The 24,340-nt window shown below is 34.0% G+C and overlaps 1 protein-coding gene across 5 annotated transcripts; it reads left to right on the top strand.

Annotated features, from left to right (window-relative positions):
* Positions 1-23,036, top strand: LOC126054723 (probable protein phosphatase 2C T23F11.1). Of its 5 annotated transcripts, none has more exons than XM_049841307.2 (8): positions 1-135; positions 2,956-3,146; positions 3,481-3,578; positions 5,371-5,523; positions 6,007-6,187; positions 6,565-6,656; positions 7,303-7,476; positions 19,192-23,036. In XM_049841307.2, exons 1-8 carry the CDS (start codon positions 29-31, stop codon positions 19,288-19,290), a joined length of 1,095 nt encoding a protein of 364 aa, XP_049697264.1. In that variant the 5' UTR covers positions 1-28; the 3' UTR covers positions 19,291-23,036. The 5 variants fall into 5 exon arrangements, with proteins under 5 accessions (XP_049697264.1, XP_063895436.1, XP_049697265.1 ...); XM_064039366.1 differs by lacking the exon at positions 19,192-23,036 and adding an exon at positions 12,109-13,451; XM_049841308.2 differs by lacking the exon at positions 19,192-23,036 and adding an exon at positions 8,858-12,188.
* The last annotated feature ends 1,304 nt before the right edge of the window (positions 23,037-24,340 follow it).

Raw genomic sequence — 24,340 nt, forward strand, 5'->3', positions numbered from 1 at the left:
TTTTTTATAAATAAAAATTCCGTTTTGTATGATTAAAACATATTTCAAACGATATTGTCTCAAGCTGTTTCTTTGCAAGTTCTTTAAAAAGCGTATACACAGCAAAATGATGTTCGGAGCGTCAAAAATAATGAGGCGAGTGTATTTTTTTTGTATTCTAGGTGTGCTCATTTCCACCAACGGCAAATGTTAGTTTTTTCACTGAGTCTTGGTTTTGGTCACGGTCTACGAAGTGTGACTAACCAGCTGAATAGGTATTTTCACCCGAAGGTATGACCGTTGCCCGTCTCATCTGAACACATTTGTCTGCAGTTTAATTGCGAGTAGATTGAGGTAGGTACTGTCAGTGATAATGGCACTTGAATGAAAAGATAGTGTACCTACTTGTGTACCTAAGTGTATTCACCTCAGCTTAATCTATTCGATGTGGAGCTAAATGCTGCCAACAAGAATTTTGACTTATATTTTTAAGATCACAAAAAACTTTTTTTACAGAGAATATCATGAATTTAAGAGTCTATCTTATGGGGAGAGTTAAGGAGACTTCTTTGATAACCCATCTTTTCTTAACTCCATTTGGGTAGGCACATAAGAAGATAAACAGTCTTTACACAAATGAAATTATTGCTTGAAATAATTTACGTGCAATAACAACAATTATTTAATTAAGTTATTGTTGTTATTGCATTTACATTGATTTTAGCCGTATTCTATTATTAAACTTTATTTTTAAATAAAAAGTTCTATTAAGATTGGTTAAGTGCTTTGCCACAAAGTAATCACCTTTCGATTCAACATGCTGATAAATCTCACATATATCTCATAAATATCATAACGTTATTAAGTCACATAGGCCTATTCAAAGAAATTCAGTAATTTTAATAATTTATCGGAATGTGTTTATTTTTTGTAATAAAAACTACTATTCTAAAAATATGATAAATCTTGGCAACACTGACCCTGTTTTGTGAACTCGAACTGTCACTTTGACGTTTCTCAATTTCTGAAATTCTTGGATTTTATTTACCTACGCATTTTGGTGAATTTTAGAGAAAACAAACCTTGATTTGTTTTAAAATATCACCATTGTGAACAAGAAGGATTTCTGTGTTACGAAAATCGTGAGTGCATTTATTTGTATTCTCTGTTTTAAACGTGAGGAATAACATCGCAGTACATGTAAGGGGTTTATCTTATCTTTTTTTGTTGTTATAAATTTGATTATTTAAGTTTATTCAGTGCCGAGCAAGATAATTATGTTGTACAAACAATATCTGTGTTTATTGGGTGCAGTTTTAAATGACTGTTGTCATGAAAAAGGTCTTTTTGGAGGTGATATAAGCAAAATTGTATGACATCAGTTTTGTTAGTCATATCTAACTTGATGTTCTATCGATTGGGTTAAAAATATTCGTTTTACGATTTCCTACGTACCCGTGATATTTTATGATGGTTTGCCAGATCTTTGTATTGTGTATGTAAACATTTTTCTGACAACATTTACTATGGAGACCTGTTAACTATTCAATTTGCAAGTGGAACTAGTTAGGAAATGTCTATTTAATTTTCATGAATCTTCATAATCACACAATTTAGTATACATATATTCCAAACAATAACATTTGCATTTTGCCATTATAATTATTCTGACTTTAGGGTGTAAATAGGCAAGTACATAGTGGTATAAACACTTCTATAAACTCACGTTCAGAGTCTTATCAATAGGGTTAATATGTAAAGTAACACACAATAGCATTATGCAGTAATTTGCTCATAAAAATATATTGTTGAGATTAGCATATAGGAATAACCTACTTACATGCACTGGCAAAAACTAGTATTTTCTGTCATAATTGATGTCTTTCTGTGATATGTGTCTCATAATTTTAGGTATGTTGCTACACAACTGTTCTACGCTGTTTCTCCCGCACTCTAGAATCTTCTTCCTCCTCCTTCTTCTTGTAACTGGATAAAACGTAGCCTATGTTCAGTACATGATAGTGTAGCTTCCTAACAGTGTAAGAATTATTCAAATCAGTTCAATGGTTCCGACGCCTAACGGTTCAAACAAACAATCAAATCTTTCCCTTCTATATGTTAGGATAGATTCTTATAATACAAAAAAAAACTTATGTGCAGATAAGTATATAGGTACTGGTGACTACAGTATGTGCATTGCTATATATGAAATCCCCCATTATGTTATAAATCTCTCTACCGATTGTGTGTCTTACTACAAAAACTGAAATTCTCCATACAATTCTTTATTTAACACGTGATGAAAGCCTGATTAACTTTTTTGTAGTAAGACCTTGAGATTGTGCCAGCAGTTTGACCTGTGTACAGTGAGAACTAATTTATGTACACTGATAAAAAGTAGCCTCAAAGTTCTATTTATATATTGGCTATCTAGCACAGAATTTTTGAAATGGGAACCATTAGAAAGAAATAAATATATGACCTATAAATAGAAAAAAATATTCCTGAGATCAATGCATTCTTCAAATTCTACAGCTTTATTATATTAGTCTTGATAATATAATAGCTCAATTTATCAATACTTATATTAACAATACAGTCCATATTGAGAAAGCGTGGCTATTATTGCTCCATCCTTCCCTGTGTTCTCACACAGGAGGCCTGTGGCCTGCCCTGCTAGGGTATGAGAAAAAGGCTGATGATGACATGAACATAAAAAACTTGCAGAGTAACCAGAGAGTTTTTTGTCAGTTCTTCTCCATAGGAAGATACTTTTAGAAAGGACAACTAGAATCAAACTTGTTAAAATTTTTGACATTCAAAAGTGCTTGCAGGGCCTAAATGAAGTAAAATTTCGTTTTTTTTGCCTCTTCTTCATAATTCTTCTTCTTCTTACCTCTTCTTCTTCTCTCTTCTTCTTCTTACTTATCATTTCTACTTCTTGTTCTTACTTATCAAATGATTTTGACGTTACAGAGTAATGGGGCAAACCCTATCGGAGCCGGTGACGGAGAAGCAATCGTCGACATGTCAGGACAGCCGGTACCTCGTCGGATCATCCTGCATGCAAGGATGGCGGGTCTCCATGGATGACTCCCATACACACATACTGTCCCTACCTGAGGATCCGGGCACTGCGTACTTTGCAGTATATGATGGCCATGGTGGTAAGGAGTTTCAACACGCTTATATTAGCTTCACTTGTAACTATGTTTGTAAGGAAATCTTGGAATCTTAATGTGACCCACTACCCGCTCTTCGATTAGAATGAAATATTGTACACGCTCTGAGTTCTGATGACAATACATGACTAGCTAAGAGACGTTATTACAAATGTGCATGCTATAAGTGTCCTTTTTAGTTTTTTAAACTATCAATTTTATTATTTACAATAGACTTCATAATCGTGTCTAGCTTAGTCTTCTTTAGAGTTTCTCACCCTTGATACTCCATTAGTACAGTGTACACCACAGTTACTTCATCATAATTCTTTGTCACCAGGTGCAAATATAGCTGAGTATGCTGGGAAGCACTTACACAAATTTATAACAGCTCGACCTGAATACCATCTTGGCAACATTGAAGAGGCTATGAAACAGGTATCTATATGTTGTTCTTACAGAAGAGAAGAAACGAGTGGAAGTGCCCTTATACCTGTACAGTACGAGAACCAGTGTCGCCAAATTCACAAATTTCAAAATTATGTTGTACATTTCAGAACATAGAACAATGTCATTGGCTGAACGTTTAATTCCATCTAAGCGTAAACACCTACTTATTGTTTATCAAAGTATCATAAGTCTCTAAGGAATTTGGATAAGGTTGTTTTTTAAAGTTGCGTCGGGCGCAACAGCTCTATAGCACTCCCACTCGTTCTTTCTCTTCCGTGGTTATTCTCGTTGAACTTTTTGTCATCACAGAACATAGCGTGAGTCACTGCGCAAAAAGCATCTTCCGATTCGGATGATTCGACTCAGGAAAGGACGCGAGGTTTCCTAAGAATTCATAGAAATAATTTTAATTCATCATTTCATTTTCGGAAATCTTGTGACTGCAGTTTGTAATATGTATTTAATTATGAACGTTATTCCTACACAGGTAAAGTCCTTACTAAAGTGACAACCAAGGCTTAAATAAACTTCTATTTTATCCGCATTCATCGCAATAAAAATGGAGAATTAAATAAAAACATGCTTAACCTTGTAATGAACGCTTATAATAACTCCGACATACGTTTTTATTTATTAGTAAGAGTTTTCCACGTTCTAAATTTAGATTTTTCCGAGCTCGCACTTAATAACTTAGCGTGACTTGTCCGCCCGAATATTTACATAATGCATCATCATCTAACTACATACTACATAATAATATTTGTTCAAGTTGACGTATATTTTCTGTGTATACAAACTTCTGAAAGTGACCTTATGAAACGCGCATAGTCATAGCATGTTGGTCTATGTTTTTTTTTTGTGAAAACCTCATTATATGAAAACTTACACGTGTAATATTAGAAGTAGAAATAGGGTTGTCGCGGTCATTAAAAAAAACTTTTTGTTAAACATTTCTCTACTAAATCTCTTTGGTGAAAAACTTGTTTTTTTTTTTTTATAATAACTGCTAGACTGAATATATTATGAATTTACTCGAACAAAGAAAGTATTGTATTTTTTAATCGGCTTGACCATATTCCAAGTAAGTGTATAGTACTTTTGCTTGAAAAATGCGAAGGCTAAATGAAATGAAATAAATAATTGAAACACGGTAGGTTGCACCATTTAACTAACTATATCAATAACCGAACAATTTAAATTTGTTAAATCGCCGAGTTGACCAATAGGCGGCAAGTATACGGCTGGTTATGGTTTGGTTATCGTTATAGTTAAATGGTGCAATTCACCCATTATGGTAACTGAGTGGAGTTGTATGACGCCGTTACATTTAGTGGGTGTTAGTTACACGTTTATATTGCAAACAATTAATTTATACTAGACCGGTTATAATGTGGTCATTAGTCTTTGTTGTACATACGCTGTTATTATTAAACTATGGCATGATTCCGTAACATTGTATTTTTTTTTTAACAAAACATACCGAATACTTTAAGCCACTAAATTTTAAATAGGTACTGCTCAAGCATCACTCTATCTCTCTATCTACATATGTCACCAACAGAAATACTTTTGAGTAGAACTTGAACAAATGTAAGACTTTTTCGACGCTATTCTGCCAGTTAAATTATTGCTATTCTGACACAAAGACTTAAAAGTAGTTTAGATATGTTTAATTTAGACAATATAATATTGAATGATTAAAATCACATCAACATTACCACATCTAATCATCTCCCTTCAAAACCTGGCAAGGTCTTACCTAGAACAAACCTCTCCCCAGGGCTTCCTAGACCTGGATCAGGCGATGCTCGAAGAAGACATGCTGCAGGAGAAGGTAGCTGGCAGCACAGCAGTTGTGGTGCTTGTCAAGGATAACACCCTGTATTGTGCCAATGTTGGAGATTCTAGGGCAGTGGCTAGTGTTCGCGGAGGGGTAAGTGGCAAAGTGGCTTCTTCTCTAATGTTCGAAGGGGTAAGTGGCTACTTATGAAGAGGGAGATATCGTGTTTTATAGAATAAAAAATTCGAGTGTCTCTTAATTTCCAATATTGATCTCTATAAGTTGTAACGAAAGCATACAAGGACAATAAATCATTATTTACTTAGGTTTACACCGCTATTTGCTATATTAAAATTTTCAGTTTTAGTCTAGATACTCCAGCGCTTTGGGAGATTATAACTTATAAGGTTTGGAGCTTCAGTTGAGATAGTGACAAGAGAAATAATTCGTGATAGATCTTTTGACTTTTTAGTTAATCAAAGAACAAAAACTATTTTGACCTATTTTCATTGATTCACGACTATTCGGTAATTGGTAAAACTTATTCGGTTATCCTATCTTCTATTCTCGAGAGGTTTAATCGATTTTCGACCTTATATCCACCACTTTAAAATCTAAACTATATTTCGTTCTTAGGTAGAGGTGCTCTCATATGACCACAAGCCCAACAACGAAGAGGAGTTGCGTAGGATCACGGCCGGGGGAGGTTGGGTACAATTGAACAGGGTCAATGGGAACTTGGCCCTATCCAGGGCATTGGGGGACTATGTGTTCAAGAGGAATTATAGGCTGTCGCCTCAGGAACAGATTGTTACAGGTACGTTTGATGTAAGAAGTTTTTTAGGGAGGATAATCTGGTTAACATCATGGTTTTGGTTGTAAGTAGTAGTTCTAAAAAAATGCAATTGTACAGTCAACTTCAGGTCAGTGGTAACAGTTTTATAGGAAAATCGTACTTATTACTATTGAGTTAAGGTGCATGACAGTTACCACTGATGTGCGGTCTACAGTACCTGTAGTTGTAGTTTGTATTTCCGCTTCCACTCAAGTAAAAACACTTTTTCTACTATTTTAATTTAAAAAAATATATTTAAGAGTTGATAATGTTTTGTAGTAAGTAAAGTAAAAGTAGGTTTTAAAAAGATTTGCAGGCGATTCTTTTGAGTGTTAAAATGGATTTTCTGGTGTTTTCAGCATTCCCAGACGTGCAAGTGAGGCAAATAAACGACGACTGGGAGTTCATAGTGATCGCTTGTGATGGCATCTGGGAAGTTCTATCCAACGAGGTAAATATATTCCCTTAATACAGACAATCTTCAACTTTAAGTCCTTGGACATAAGATTGAGAATGAGTGGTAATGAGTGACTATAAATGAATGATCCGATTATGGTATGCTTGTTAACTTTCACTCCTTGATAAGTACGCGGTAAATTAATGTGTCTTAAAACTAGGCTACAAGATGGAAAATAAATCACTGTAAGTATATGTTAATCTCATGATTAGATATCGTTCTACCGCTGACAGTTGTCGGCTGTTAAAAATCAACAGTCAATTTTCTTATAACAACTGTTTACTATAAATTTTTAAAATATGTAAACCGTTGTTTTAAAAACTGGCCCTTGTCAGTGAGCTTTTGTATTTTCAACCAACTTCCCAAAAAGGAGGAAGTTCTCTGTCGCATACACGATCATAACGAACATACAAACAGACACACACACACAACCATGAAACTACACACACTGTCAAACGTCGTTCCTACACTCCTACGCAGGGTGCAGGGTGGAGAAGGCAGTCCTCTACCCATCGCCGCGGAGTGAAGACGTGTTGAAGTGAAGTTAATGAGCCGATACATACACTCGACGATAATAAATTGTTTATAGCTATAGATAAGTGCCTACAACATTCTCAGTTTGGATAATTGCTTTTTCTAGGAGGTAATATCATTCTGCCGCGTCCGCTTACTAAGCGGTTGGGAGCCAGCTGCGGTCTGCGAGGCACTAATGCAACGCTGCCTCGCGCCCAACTGCGCGACGGGAGGCCTCGGCTGCGACAACATGACTGTGCTCATCGTGTGCCTCGCGCCTTTCCCGCGCCTCGATCCCGCTGTGAGTATCCGCCCTTATTCTGTCGTGTCTTGAAGGTTGTGCCTTTTTTTTAGAGACTGTCTCGAGTTTTGGTGTCTTGAATCTGAGGATCAAGTTCACCGACATATTTAAATGTCGGTTAAATTTAAAAATAACTGTTTGATTTGAAAATGGAAAATGAAAATTCGTAGTAAAATTGTCGTGTCGGTCAACTTGGGCCTTAGAACGATAATTTACCTCCTTTTTGATTGATTGCTAATTTAAACAACTAAAAACAGAACTTCTTTATTTGCACGTAACAAGTTTCGAAACAAATATTTTACATAACTAGGTCTCTGAGTAAAAAGTACAATCTTAGAAGGCATAAAAATATGTTTTTTTCTCATAATCGTTAGTTACCCTGCATGTCTGCATGTTTGTTGCATGATCTATGAAACATGATTTATTCATTAATATAACTTATCTTTATTTATTTCTTAATATTTGGTTTTAAAAAATATATACAAAAAATAGTGTCCTACCGGCATCGAAAACATGGTCCAAGATACCGGCGGTCAGGGTTCCGTAGAGAGAAACTTTCTGGCGATGAGTACCAGGTCTGGAAGTACCGTATTCTGCGTCAAGCATATGATCGAACCATCTACCCACAGCCTTATTAGGTGGAAAATTAAAAAAATACTAGTTTTCATCCTATTTTTGTTGCTAGCCGCAATATATTACCTTTTCAATGATTAGTTTAATCACCGTCAGATTGAATGTCTACGTATATTATTTTCAAACTTCCTACAAATGGCCGGAGCACATTCATTCAAAAAATCCCTAAAACACGTCTTTCGTCAGAATCATTAGGTATCACTTTATTTTAAATACATTCTTCTCACAAAATCTTCGATAAAAAAAAATATAAGTATGTGAAACATAGCGTATAGAACTCCATAGACCTAGCACTACGGTTAAAGATATGCAATCTTCCCATTTCAAAATGTGTGTGTTCCGACATATAACTCTGTATACTAGCTAGTGTTCATGACGTCATTAATCGATGCCATACTATCGATTCTTTTCGAAATATAGTGTCCCGCGTTCCGGGGAACTTCTTTTAGTACCCGGATAAAATGTAGGAGTATGCTGTTATGTTACACGGGGATACTCTAGCTTCCTAGCAGTGAAAGAATGTTTCAAATCGGTACAAACAAAAAAACATATTTCCTCTATATTATATTTATTGAATATATCATTTGTGCTCGTGTATACGCCACACTTGCCTCGCCGATATAATATGGCGACGGATTCATGACGTCACGAACACAGGCCAGTATACTGAGTTTCAATTTCGGAACACACACAACCATCACACTAATTAATATTATTCGTATACAAAAATGGCATATTTATTCCACAGTCTGCATTCAAGTGCATCGATCCGAGCCGTCCTAACAAGTACTGGACGTTGACCCCGTCTCGGCGGTTCTCTTAACTTTAAACCACTGCCCATCCCCCTTTGCACAAGCTTTAATACTTCTAGTGTGACTCTGTTACTGTGATCCCCTCGGTTTTGTGCTTGGTTGATTTTTATAAGGCTTTTTAAAAATAAAAAATTAAAATGTTTGTTCCTGAATGTGCCAACATTGTGGGCTTAGAAGCCAATGTTTGGCCAAATATTTGAGGTAAAATTCACTAGGAAATATGAGTTTATATAGTGACTATGTTTTTCGGTGATTGCAGTTAAAAAAAACAGCAAAATTTTCTGTGGTTACAATTTAAAAAACAGCAAAATTATATGTTTTTTTTGTGATAAGATGCGCGTTTGCGCTTTTGTACTATTCATTATGAAGCCAAAGAGACACAATGATATATTTCGAAGTATTATAGCGATATGAGGTTAAATAAGTAAATGTTATATACACACTTTTGCAGAAGTTTAGGTTTTAAGATATTAAAAGTTCTATTAATCAGTTACCGCGGCATCAGATCCTGTTTTTATAAAAATAGCAATGCCAAAGTAAAAAAGTAAACTTGAAGGTAATAATAAAAGTTTCTTTACAAATATTATAAAAATCAACCAAGTCTAAGTAAAAAATATCTGCGTAATGTTTCTGTGATTTTGTGAATTTAAATTGTTAAGTATTGTTATTCAGACGTTGAATTTAGACGTCTAGTAGAGGACCCCACTGATCGCCCAACTTGCTGCGAAAAAATGGTCCAGTCTATCTGGGTGATTCTCAATGGATTAGCACCATTATTTAAAAAGAGGACATTAACGAGGCAACTAGCGGCCCGGCTTCATAAGGGTATTGATTTTATATTGTAACCGTCCTCTTGAGTCATTCTTATCTAGTAAAAACTCTCATTAAAATCCGTTGCGTAGTTTTAGTCTACGCATACATAGCGGGAAGAGACTTTGTTTTACATATGCTATCAAGTCATATAATGAAGTGAAATTAACAAATAAACTAAAAGTACGCCCCGAATTCAGAAACTTTCTTTCATGAAGTTGAAGTTATTAATTTATTTTACCTTTTGCTGGACAAATGCCCTCCCTCTTCGTCTCCCACTCTTCGATCCTTTTTTGTCGGAATCGCCTCCTTTTAAAGTTATTATAGAACAATAAGATATATTCAAAAATATAACATTTTATTGCTTATTCATTAAGAATCGCCCTAATAGGCTATATACCGTTCCACCAAGTTGGGTTGCCAGTAAACTAAATAAGACTGTTGTGTGCCATCAAAGAGAATAAAACAACGATACTGTTTTTATATAATATAAATGTGGCTTTCAATGTTACCATACTGAAAATATATTTTGGTGACAAGTTTATAATGTCCTTTTGGCTTGCCTATGCGTATAGTTTAAGTTATTATTGAATAGAAGTGACTAAAGAATTTACTGATTGCAAAAAATTAGTACCGCTGAAAATTCTACCACAGTGGTAGGATTCCAATGTTTTTATTTTTATGGTACAATTTATGTTTTTTTATTACTAACCATTGGTGTTTTTATTTCGTAATAATTTATACAAATAGGCACATTAGACTCTTGTCATTGAAATATGATTTTCTTTCGGACAGTGAATTGTAATCACCTGAAATTCAATGGGTGAATATGATTCAACTCGTTTTAAATCTCGACGAAGTCAATGGAATTTATTTGATTAAAAAATATTTATTCAATATATGTTTGCCAGTAACTTGTTCTATAGTCATGATATACGTATACTGCAATAGTCTAGCCACACCGTGCTATTCCATTAAGGTACTTGGGTTTTTCGATAAAATTACGTTACCTAATAATTTCCATTTTTTTTATTATTTAAAGTCATTTTACTATTATAATATCACACTTTCTGGATTTGAACGATAAAATGGCCACACTGAAATTACTACCAATTCCTACCATTTTGTGAACTGGTAGCTTTACTTCAGTGTTGCCACATTTTTGTATTTTTTATAATAACGTTAATAATAATGGTTTGCTTTTAAAGTTTTTGTGTGAGTTTTCTATTATAAAAATATTATTTGGTTTTCATGTTTAAATCATGGTTTTAAATGTGTTTTGTCGTCGTTTGCTCGTGTTGTCAAAATGAATTACATAGAGCTTTACTGGGTATTTTTTGCATGATTTTAATATAATAACGCATGAAATACAATATAAGGGTATATAATTATGTAACTTGCATGATATACTGTAACGTAAATGCCGATATGTAGCATATACAATGTGTTACGTTAAATGCGCAAAACCTTGGACACCACAAACGATTTTTAATTCAACTTCCAAATTCTGAGCTAAACAACTTAAAAAACCTTGAATTTTTTTCTTCTACTATTAAGTTGTGCTGGCAATGCTGATCATTTCGCTTTTTGGCAAGTTCGTTGGCCTATTTATAAATAGACAGAGCAATATTTTTTATGAAGGATTTAGAAAAACCTAACATATATTAGAAACTACATAGTTCTTTCTCTTCTTTGTTCTGATCAATTATTTTCAGGTTAAGTACTTTTAACGTTGCATGTTGTATATGTTTATAACAAAATGTTGATGATTCAGTAAGGAAAGCTTTATTTTTTGCATGTTATGTATCGTTTTTAACATTCGCTTATATTTGTGGAATTTTTGACAATATTACACAATGGCACAGTTGCACCATTTTACTAAAACGATAGCCATACCATAACCAGCTCTACCCTTTCCGCCCATGTTAAATCGGCGATTTGAAAACTGAAAATGGTTCGATGATCGTTATAGTAAAATGGTGCAACTCACTATATCAGGCTTAGTATTGACAGTCTTACATTAAATCGTAACTTGAAACTAGAAAGCCGAAATATTGTCAAATATGACACATTATTTAAATGTTATATATATTTTAAATTCTAGTTAACACCGCCTGTTGTTTGTGTCATCACTACGTGTTGCTTAATAAATTCATTGGAAAGCATGATAAGATCTTTTTCTTTACTCCCGTAGTAAGTGTTTACGTCCCAGCTTTGTTCTTCTAATGTTAAAAAGTACAGCAGTGCATATTGAAGCAAGTGCGAATGTAAGTAAATTCAGTGTTATTCGATACTCAATTTGTAGATGTAGACATTTTTCTTTTATTTTGTGAAATATATCTGCCGATAAACTGCCATGGACACATCTCGACTACAGAAGACGTACCTAGTAAGAAAACCGCCGGTGTCTGCGGTATTCCGATATATGAAGAAAGAAAATCGGAAGAGACAACATCAGGAAAAACAAAACCAAGAGAGACAACATATAGAGAAACAAAACCAAGAGAAACAACATATAGAGAAACAAAACCAAGTGAAACAACATATAGAGAAACAAAACCAAGAGAAACAACATATAGAGGAACAAAATCAAGACAAACAAAATAAAGATAAACAACATCGAGAGAAACAAAACCAAGTGAAACAACATATAGAGAAACAAAATCAAGAGAAACAACATATAGAGAAACAATATCAACAGAAACAACATCAAGAGAAACAAAACCAAGAGAGACAACATATAGAGAAACAAAATAAAGATAAACAACATCGAGAGAAACAAAACCAAGTGAAACAACATATAGAGAAACAATATCAACAGAAACAACATCAAGAGAAAGAATATCAACAGAAACAACATCAAGAGAAACAAAACCAAGAGAGACAACATATAGAGAAACAAAACCAAGAGAAACAACATATAGAGAAACAAAATCAACAGAAACAACATCAGGAGAAACAATATCAACAGAAACAACATATAGAGAAACAAAATCAAGACAAACAAAATGAAGAGAAAAAAAGTTCTAACAGCCAAGGAGAGCAAGGGCCGAGAACTTCATCGTATAAATTTTTATCGGTCATACAAGAGCCAAATAACATATCCTATAATTTCAACGTCAACAACCCGAACTTTATACCCAAATATAAGGAATCGATAAAAAAAATGAATAAAAGTTTTGACCAGTGGAAGCGTTTTTTCGAAAAATATCCCAGTTCGCGTAACTATGACGTGATGCTAAAGACTACGAGGATATTAAACGAAGCCTTGGATGAACAGAAATCGCGTAACAGAATCTATAATAAACAAGAGAAAATGGTTTACGGTACCGAGTGTATCCCGTTAAAAGCTTTGGAGAAGAGAGCTCTAAAAATTAAGACAAATAAAACCAAAAATCGAAAGCGTTTGGGTGATTTTGTAAAATTTGGCGCTCCTAAAATGAAGAAGTAATTTTTGACAATTGTGAACTCTCTGTGGAACGAGCTTAAAATAATGACACGAATTAAATCATTTCTCTATTCTGTATTAGTATTCAAGAAAGATATCTATACATCGTATTAATAAGGTTTTATCAAATACACTGAATTAATGTGTCAAAAATTGTGTCAATTGGCAATTAAATTTGAATGAAATTGGGTGACGTTTTATTAAAAAAAAATACTATTTTAATTTGTATTAAAAAGTTGATAATTGGCATACCAAAATTCTCGCGGTTTTTCAAAATTTAAACCATTATGTTTTTAATTGGCGTTAATAAAAAAAAATCGGTAAACCAAAATAATCGCGCAATATTCAAAATTATTTTTTAAATTGGCTTTTAAAATTTAAAACACGTTATTCAAAATTTAATATTTTTTCTTTTTAATTGGCATTTCAAATTTAAAATTCTAAATTTATTTCACGTTTTTTCAAAATTAATTTATTTAGCTGTTAAAACTCATTAAAGTATAGCTTGGTTGAAATGACCGCTTCAACACCGTCGTATCTTTGTCATGTTTTTATTGCTAATCCTTTCCTATTTTATTGACATTTGTCATTTTAATAAAGCTATGTTTTAATGAATTTTGCATGTTCCCAAAAAATATATATTGCTATGCGCATAATAAGATTTTTACACCCATTTTGATGCTGCTACTAACCAGACATGTGGACCCTAAGTATGGTACCCTATAAGTATATTTATAAAGCCTGAAAACCTTCATTTGACTAGGCATTTAACTAAAGGTAAAGTTACTTATTATATTTTATTTTATTATATGTTATTTTAAATAGTAATAAATAAATAAATTATGTCGGTACACCTTTTCACACACGGTCGGTTAGCCCCATGCTAACTTGTGTTATGGGTGCTAACACAACCATATAGCTACACATATACATATTATAACACCCAGACCAAAAGAAGTAACTGTTGCTGTAAGTCGTGGTGGCCTAGTGGGCAAAGAACCAACCTCTCGAGTATGAGGGCGCGGGTTCGATTCCAGGTCAGGCAAGTACCAATGCAACTTTTCTAAGTTTGTATGTACTTTCTAAGTATATCTTAGACACCAATGACTGTGTTTCGGATGGCACGTTAAACTGTAGGTCCCGGCTGTCATTGAACATCCTTGGCAGTCGTTACGGGTAGTCAGAAGCCAGTAAGTCTGACACCAGTCTAACCAAGGGGTATCGGGTTGCCCGGGTAACTGGGTTGAGGAGGTCAGATAGGCAGTCGCTTCTTGTAAAGCACTGGTACTCAGCTGAATCCGGTTAGACTGGAAGCCGACCCCAACATAGTTTGGGAAAAAGGCTCGGAGGATGACCAAAAGAAGTAACTGTTATAATAATATTTAAGTACATAGATTTTTAGATTTATTTTTAAATTGGTTTTAAAGTAAATGTTTTATCTTCAGTGAAGTGCCTATTCGAATGAAGTAACCCCATATAGCCAGCCATGCTTGCGAATCCGTCTTTGTATGAGATATTATCTATTTTCACACAAAACTACATAAGTATGAAGAACACTGATGTTCTTAAGGTAAGGTCTGTATGTATATGTCACCGTAAGATTACAAACATTGTTAGATTACAATCTATCTCGAGAGATTGTAAACTGTCGAATTATTGTAAACCGTAACATCTGATTGCAATTTAACGCATTATTTTTCGCTATATTATAATCTATCGATGAGAATTTGTCAAATTGTCAACTGTCCGAAAGCTCTCCCTGATTGGTCAGTCTTTATGTAAGATCGACCAATAATCCGTTCTGTTCCCATGGAGTTCCCGTAGAGTTAGGAATGAAATAGAGGTGTCAGTTAAATAAAATAAATGCTCTTCAAAAATTCTTCAAGGATTTATTATTTAGTACGAGTATGTAATTAATATTCCTGACATATGGAGAGAACAAATTGTAACGAAATATTTATTCTTCAAACACAAATTGAAATTGGAAACATATTGATTTCTGACACTTACGCGAATATTTTTGTTTTTTTTTTTAATAATAATTTCTTATAATTTTCCAGTTCCATTTAAATTTTTTATCGCGGTTATATTATATTATTTAATCCCGACGTTTAAAACCGACCGCGATAAAATCCGTAAAAGTAGTTTTATTTAAATGAAACTGGAAAATTATAAGAAACTTTTATTAAAAAAAAAAAAACAAAACAATTAGGTAGTTTGTCTTCAAACACAAATTCATTCCTAACTCTACGGGAACTCCATGGCAACAGAACGGCTGGTCGTGATTGGTCGATCTTACAAAAAGACTGACCAATCAGGGAGAGCTTTCGGACAGTTGACAATTTGACAATTTCTCATCGATAGATTATAATATAGCGAAAAATAATGCGTTAAATTGCAATCAGATGTTACGGTTCACAATAATTCGACAGTTTACAATCTCTCGAGATAGATTGTAATCTAACGATGTTTGTAATCTTACGGTGACATATATATTTGTAGTAGGGGAGGCGAGAGTGCTAAATCGGGAGTGACTCGAGCGTCAATGAGACCTGTTAGATTGCGAAGCTTAGATGATAAGAAGAAAAAAATGTCCTGACATACACACACTTTCATCGGTGGGTGGAGGGGCTATAAACTTTCAAAAATGTAAAAAAAAACAGTTGCATGGACATACTCGAGCGCGTCAGATATTAATAGCATGCACGTCCTACGTTATTTTGAAAACATACGTATATTAATCTGACTGTTTCCATGGTGGGGGTGGTAGTAGGTAAGGGTTAAAAATGAGAAAAAAAATAATTGTATCGAGCGCGTCAGATTATCAAAAGGGGTGTTAAGTGAACCAAAACGAAGGCTCTTATGCAATAATCTGACGATTTAGACGTGACCTAAACTCGTGGCCATTACTTGAAATTGCAAAAAAAAATCGCCATTTTGAAATACTCGAGCGCGTCAGATTAAGATATATATGGTCATTTATGTACTCTTTACGTAATCATCTTATAATCTGACGATTATCTGGAGGAATTCGCTTAATCTGACAATGGAAAGTTTTTTTGCAAACCTTTTAACAAATTGAAGAACTGAAAAAATTGCAAGTAAATAAACCAGTATGTATTCTTTGAAGTACAAAACTTTTATTTATAAGCAAATAAGTATGAAAAACATAAAGGACAATGGACACAAATATACGGAACCTCGTACACTCCACCAATAGCAATGTCATACATATCATTGTATAGGCCTTTTTATCTAAATAATCCGTTAAAACTAAATAATCCATTGATATCTCAAGTTTTTAATGGAATATCTAAGTGCTACTACGAGTATGTCTTCTAAGTACTATCAACTTTTACACACTTTTTGATCTATATCTCAGAACGGACAAACATTTCAACAAAGCTGTTATAATAAAGGTTGTTCTCGATAAGAAGGCACATACAATGATATATATGACATTGCTATTAGCGGAGTGTATCAATCTGCTCATACATTACATACATTTCTATAATAATTACATTTAATTATAATGACATGTGACATAAACAATACAATAGAATCTATAATAACATGGCTTGACGGAAATAATCTACGCGTAAATCTTTCAAAAACTAATTTTATTCAATTTAATACCCATAGATAAATCTAAAATCTAAATAATCTGCCCAGCATTTTTCCCAGCTATTTTCATACAAAAATAAATACGTATTTTGACTTAATTTATTAGTTTAAAACCATCCAGTAGAGTTGCGCGTTGCCACTCTTGCAGAACAGATAGAAAGAGATAGCAGTTGCTTTCATTGATGAAGCGACACTACGCGCGTACTTTGTGAACCACGTTATGCAGAGTAGAGCCAATGTTAACCGGATGACTAGGCCACCACGACCTGTATAAAAAAGGCGAAGTATACGAAACGGCATTTCTCGGTATCACGATAGACAAACAATGCAACTGGAAGGCACACGTATTTAACAAAAGTATCCAATAAAATGAATCGTCTTCGTTAAAAACAATATATCTGCATACCATGACCAGTAACTTCCTGAGATTAGCGAGTTCAAACAAAAAAACTCTTCAGCTTTATAATATTAGTGTAGATTATTTAAGACCCAAGAGGAGAATACCGGCATCACGTAGCTGCACGCTTTAAACTTTATCGATTAATTTTCCTTACTTCGGCTTACGGGAATCGTCAGATTTTATATTTTTCGTGAACGTTGAATTACTCCCTTCAAAATAAAAAAAAAAAATAGCCGCGCTCGAGAAAGTCAAGATGACGTTTTTTTTTTACAAGTTTGTAACCTTCCTACTTCTTATAGTCAATCGCAAATTGTCAGATTAGTGGAATATACACTTTTTAGCATATAACTAACTTACCCTATCTTAATCTGACGCGCTGGAGAATGTCAGATGATAATTTTTTTTTTACTAATCTGATCCTTTATTCTAGACGCGCGGCTGCATATACAGGGCTTATATTTGGTGGAGGTGTTAAATGGGGTAATAGGTACCTCCCTATATACTAATCTGCCGCGCTTGAGTAAATCCCGAAATCCCTTCTAGGCCTCCCCTACTATTGCAAAATATCTAACAAACATACTAAATTTTAAGGTTGTTTACATAACCAGCATTATTTTCGTCATCAACTGATTGAACCACGTTTGGACATTAGCCTCTTGGGAAAAATTATACGGTCAGCAACAAGCCTTAAAAAAAAACAACTCAAAATACCTGAACAATGAAAATCTACCAACTAAATCACGATTACAGACCAAAATAATCTAGTTATTAGGTAATTACTATAGTTGAGGAATACAGATTTTGCATTTAAGATTTTTGTGTCCAGGTATTTTGTAATTTTATTTGTGCTATGTAATAGAATTTGTTATTGACTGTACACTATGTATATAGAAAAACTACCCAAAACATATCTAAATCAAAAATAGCTTTGGTTCATTGAAATATTAAGTAGGTAACTTATTCCCATTTCACATCTAAAATTAAGCGTTAGAAAGGAATTATCATATGTAGTGCTGGCTTGCGAAATTGTAATAGGTTATGTATTAATTTTAATTAGTATTTATTTGAGATATATACTAATATTTGTACACCCGTATGAATTAAGCTGCCGCGCGCAAAAATCATGCAAAAAGCGCTCTTAGTGGAGATAAGGAAAGCCTCTCATTAGAACGCTGTCATGCTTAGTTTAATTAGCTTAGGGTTCAAATATAGCCTTTTAGTTTTATCTTTGAGTTAGCAACTCATATACATATATTATGTGGTCTTCAAAACTTGGACCAGCTTGTCAGAAATTTTATAGCATAAAAATGCATGGATCGGCGATTTTTTTCTAGACTAAACAATTAGTCCACTAGTAATAGTTACTGTATAGAAAGGTACTATACATAGTAGTATACATATTAAGCATATAGAAAAGCTAACCAATAAGGAAACTAGAAAACAGCTGTATCTTTAAGCTACATATATGTATTGCAGGGTCATAACAGGTAAGTAGCTATGTCCATATAAATCATATGTTCTTGCAAGCCACGGTCTATCCAAAAATATTTTCTGATAGGTAAGTTGGTGAGGTATATGCACTAGAAAGAACAAGACTACCAAAGCGGATCAGAAAGAAGGTTTTTAAACAACATATAGAATTTTGTTGTTCACACATCTCATCTCACCTCCCATCTGGGCGGAGAAATTCTATTAGTTGCTTCAAAATTCTCGGTTCCGCCCCGATTTAGTGAAGACTGGGACAATAACTGGTTTGTACATACATATAAAGTATGCATATTGATATGGCATACTCTATCCTGCACAGCGAATTATGCACTGATATTATATTTTTGGGTCTTATGGCATGGCAAATTGGCAACATTTAACTAATGGTGTGGTTACTAACAAAATAAATCAGGTAACAAAAACTACTAACAGCACGTTTGAACCAAAAGGGGAAAATAAAGTTAGGTATTGACGAGGACTTTTTCTCAAAACCTTTTCAGACTACACCAGTACCCGAAGAGCAAGAATTAAACAGCAAATTCATGACCAAAATGGAAGATTTACTCTACGTCGAAGATGAGGAAGAGGACCTTAAATGAAATGAAGCTATAGAAAATATCACGAAAGGTTTAGATCGAATTGTTGACTGGTCTCAAAATAACACTCTGGTACTCAACACATCGAAAACCAAATGCATGATAATCGGCACGAAACACCAAATAAATACTGCTGAAAATCTATACGAACCAATTATTGTGATCGGACTCGAAAGGGTAAGAATTACAAAAAAATTAGGTCTGCTTATGGACAATGAACTCCGCTTTTCAGACCATATTAATAATTTAGTGCGGAATGCATTTTACAGGTTAAAAGTATTGTATAGTATTCGGGAATTCCTCTCTGAAGACGTAAGGAAACTTCTATCTCATTTATCGGTGCTCTTGTCATTCAATTACTGTGATGTTGTGTATGGACCTAGGATACTTCAAACGACAAAAAAATGTATTCAGAAGGTCCAAAATGCTTGCATTCGGTTTTGCTACAGAGTACCAAAAAGGTCTCACATATCTCCTATCATAAATGCAAAAGGATTGCTTTATATAGAATCAAGACGCCATGTGCATTTATTGGTTTTCATACATAGGGTTATCACTGATAAACGTCCATCATACCTATACAATAAACTATTTTGGTGCGCTGATGACCAAAACTTAAATACTAGATCTAAACTAAAAAATAAACTTATTATACCGAAGCACAGAACACAGGGATATAAGGGTAGCTTCAAATATACAGCTTCAAAAATATGGAATAATATTCCCCCACCTTTAAGAAATATTAAAAACGCATTCAATTTTAAAAACAAGTGTAAACATGTAAACGGGAGTCAAGGGTTCGAGCTGAAAATCAGCGCTTGGCAACCCCTTTTGGGAAGCCTGAGCATAGGCTTGTGCTTTCGGTATTACAGCCTCCATGTTAAGTTTTTCTTTATTTTTTTGCTGTAATACTGGAAAAAAAAAACTTCTATTCTATTCTAAGTATTAGAACTTGTTGATGTAAATCTGTGTACATAGCTAGGTTAGCGGTGTTCGACTCTATCGTAAACGTTTTAAGGTTGATAATCGTTTTTAGGGTTATAAGTCCTGGTTTTTGATGCATAAATGTTAGGCGCGTTTTATATTTGGTAGGATGAGTTTGGTAGTTTTTGAATGACCGAATTGGCGTTTGATTTTAGAGCAGGGTGATTCTGAACTGGTTCGTGAATGAGAATGCCCATGTAGGCTTTATTTGAGGAAATATTTGTTTCTTTTGGAGCCTAACAACTCCGAAACTATATCAATATCTTCGAGTATATAGCATAGGCTATATTTTGTCCGGGTACAGGAAGAAGTTCCCCCAAGATGTGAGCGAAATCGCAGGAAGCCAGCTAGTCTACCAATAAAGAGACTCCATCTAGCGTGTTGGGTCATTCAAAGATTGCTATACATGCAGACTAGTCTTGAATTCCTAACAATTTAATGATATTCTCACAGTTAATTATTTTATTGCATTATAAACGAATTTTAGTGATTGACATCCCCATTATATTAATCTTGTTTTGGTATTATCTTCATATTTTTGGTATTTATGTTTTGTTTCCGAAAATATAATGCGTGACTATTATTTTTTATTGTAATTTACTTTTCAAATAGGAATTTTGTCTTTATGAAAGAAGTGGTCGTTATTTTATTTTGTTTATTCAGCAACATATTTTTTAATATTAATTTTAAAATACAAAAAATTAAATGTATTTTATTATTTATAACTTATTACCATTTGATGTTAGCTGTTATATTTTGCCATAATTAGCTGAGTTATTATTTTCATTTTGTGACTTTGAAATACTGTTTTAAGCTGTATTTATTTATCGCAGTTTCAAGCTATTGTTTTAAATGTGTATTTTTAATTGCTATACATACAAGTTCCTCAGGATTGGCCTTTTTATATGGACAGACGACAAATCGTTCATAATTATTTTTTATTATTTTATTTTAAAAAAATGGTTGTGTCGTCAGTATTAAGTTTTTCCTTATCAAAATTTTTAAGGTTTTTTGTAATTGCATAAAATGTAATAATTTGTACATAATTTTGTGTATAAATTGTAAATGAAAAAATAGTTCTGGTCAATCCTTATCCTGTGATACTAAATAATTTAGCTTTTATATTTGAATTTACCTTTTATTTTGCAATTGTATCGAAATTTTTGTAAAGTCGTATTTATAATTTTATTATTACACTTGTTGCATTTTTGCACTCATTTATTTAAAATGAAATGTTTATTTTTTAAGTTTTTATTTTTAATTTAAATATTTAAGGCATTTTATTATTTGGCGCTGGATTGTATCTTCAGCGCCCAAGATCTATTATTTTGATGTATTTTAATTTATTTGTTAATTTGTCTTAAAGATATTGTTTACTGTCATATAAACATGCATGTTATTCAGAAACTACCTAGATTTTTAGTTGTTTTGATACCTACATAAAAAAGTAGAGTTAAAAGATATCGTTTGGTTCCAAAATAGGCTTTCGAAAAATATTATTGGTTATGGAGTGGATAGAAGTTTTTTTTAGAACGTTGTACTGTGGAAATGAATCACAGTAAATTGAGCCTTATTAATTAAATAGGTAAGTTGTAGGGTAAAATAATAATTTGATTCGCTAAGGAAAATCTTTGTCAAACGATGGAAAATAATTCAATTTTCTCGTTCATGTTTTAATTAATGGATGCTTACCTACAGCAGTTATTTTATTTAGTTGACCTTTTTTTTAATTATTTATTTTGACTTCGTCAAATTCATACTTATGGAAGATATAAATAACTAATAATCTACGGGCATAGATAAAGTTATTTTTATGCTTGGATTTTGAACTAGGTTGTTGATAATGTAAATATCGTTTATGAATGATTTTTAATACGAGCATAATGAGGTAGAATTTTTATTTAATGTAGCTTTTTTATAATCGGGGAAACTATTCGTGAGTCGGACTTGACAGGACCAATAAGGTATGGTATCTCATTGATGCTCCAGAAAACATCAAATCACTCCTGTGAACTTCGATAGGTACATAGGTCTGAACAGCTGTTAAAATTTTAAAATGTACGAACGAGAAACCGCTGCAGAGGTAATTAATATCTCTCTGGTTCCTGGTTGGTCCTTATCGGCCTCTGAAACCGGACACTATGAAACTTCATCATTATCATCAGCTCCATATCTCAACCCACTGACATTATCATCGTCTCTGCCTAACCTTTTCCCATCAAACCTGATGCAACTGAGTAACAGTATTTTACAAGGAGTATAATAGACCCATCCCACCTGAATACATGTGCCATGGTCTTACCTTTCTTCGGAGATTGAGAGATTGGTCCATTATGATACCTCATCATCTGTCAACTATGTTGGGGGCGGCTTCCAGTCTAACCGCATGCAGCGGAGTACCTGTGCTTTACATGGAGCGACTGCCTACCTAACCTCCTTAATCCAGTTACTCGGACGACCTTATACTCTTGGTAAGACTGGTGTCAGACTTCCTGGCTTGATTATCCGTAATGACTGCTAAACATGTTAAAATGACAGATGTAGGTAAGTACAAATACCTATTAATGTCTTCGAAAGTCCTAAGCTTCGAATTATTTCCCTGATTGTATCTTTTATACTATAGAACAATAATTTAGTTGTATGTTTTGATAATGTTATGGTGACATATCTGGAATTGCACTAGTCGCGTTGTAAGTAGTCCGGTGTGTACAGTACCTTATGTTAAATTGTGAAAACCTATGTTAATAAAGTTGTACATTTTTAAATGGTGGTTTTATTTCAGTCTCATACCAACCTTATTCTAATATTTCATCTCAACCACAATTAGCAGGAGTTTCTTACTCAGGCCTTTTTTTAACGACGTCAAAAATCATCCAATGACCTCCCGCTGTGGGTTAGCAGCGGTGAGGGAGTGTCAGACTCTTACTGACTAAAAACCGTCGTGTTCTGTCGTAGACCTTTTATGTACCAGGGCCGCGGTATCTCTTTGGAACAACACGCAGCCCCGGCAGGCCTTGGCCCTACTGGGCAACGCTGACTTACTCAGGTCTTTACTTAACTTGCAAAAAGTGAAAGTGCTCTTAAACATGAGCAAAACAACAGGCCTCAGCTGACAAAGTGAGGGGAATGCTGTGATAGACTTACCGAAATTCAGTAGGTTTCATATTGAATATTTTGCAGCGTCGTCAACAATAAAAGACACCAGACTCCAGGCCACATGTAACTAATGGAATGTGCAGTAATTGGACTTTGTAAGTACGATACCTTATGACTTTTCAGAGAATCTTTTTCCTATCAGGTATCAGAATTTGAAAGATAAGTTCTCATGGATAGGCGAGCTGGTTACTCTTAACTTAGTAAATGGAGGAAAATGCTCAAAATTGTTGTTCAACATCTGCTAGCTATGAAGTAGCATTCAGCAAGTTAGTCAGTCATAGGTGGGTTAAATAAAGTCACATTAACAAGTATCCAGGACGTCGGATCATTTTGGGTTGGGGAATCCAGCACGTGATGCACAATTTGATTGTTGAGCCGTGCCTCGTAGATACATACTTGAATATTTAGGTACATACTTAATTATCGTGAAACCGCGATGACCAAGTAATAACAAACGTCTGCCATCTGTCGACATCGTTTGATTCGAAATATCTCCATCAGAGTCATAAAACACAATCCTATTAAAATCATTGTTATTGTTGTATTATGATTATGACAGGCCATTTGTTATTTTAAAGCCTTTCGCGAACTACCTAAAACTGTTATAAATTGGGGCGATACAGGAATAGTATAGCAGGGACTTTAGGATGTACTTCCTTTGCGATAACAGCTTAACTTTTATCTTTTTATCAGAGCCAAGTCCATCCTCCGAAGCGCTTGTGTGCGAAGCCTATGAAGTGCTTCTTTTTCTACCCACTGCCTAATGCAAAGGAGGGAATAGATGACGTTAACAACAGTTCAAAGCTCAGGAGAGTACCTCCGCCACCATCATCGGGGTAGATAGGATTATTTACTTGGCGCCTATGTGCTCCGCACTTCACACACAGGGGCGGCTCAGTCCTTTTTTTCTGCT

Source organism: Helicoverpa armigera, chromosome 19 (genome assembly GCF_030705265.1).
Source record: "Helicoverpa armigera isolate CAAS_96S chromosome 19, ASM3070526v1, whole genome shotgun sequence".
NCBI classification, from domain to species: domain Eukaryota; kingdom Metazoa; phylum Arthropoda; class Insecta; order Lepidoptera; family Noctuidae; genus Helicoverpa; species Helicoverpa armigera.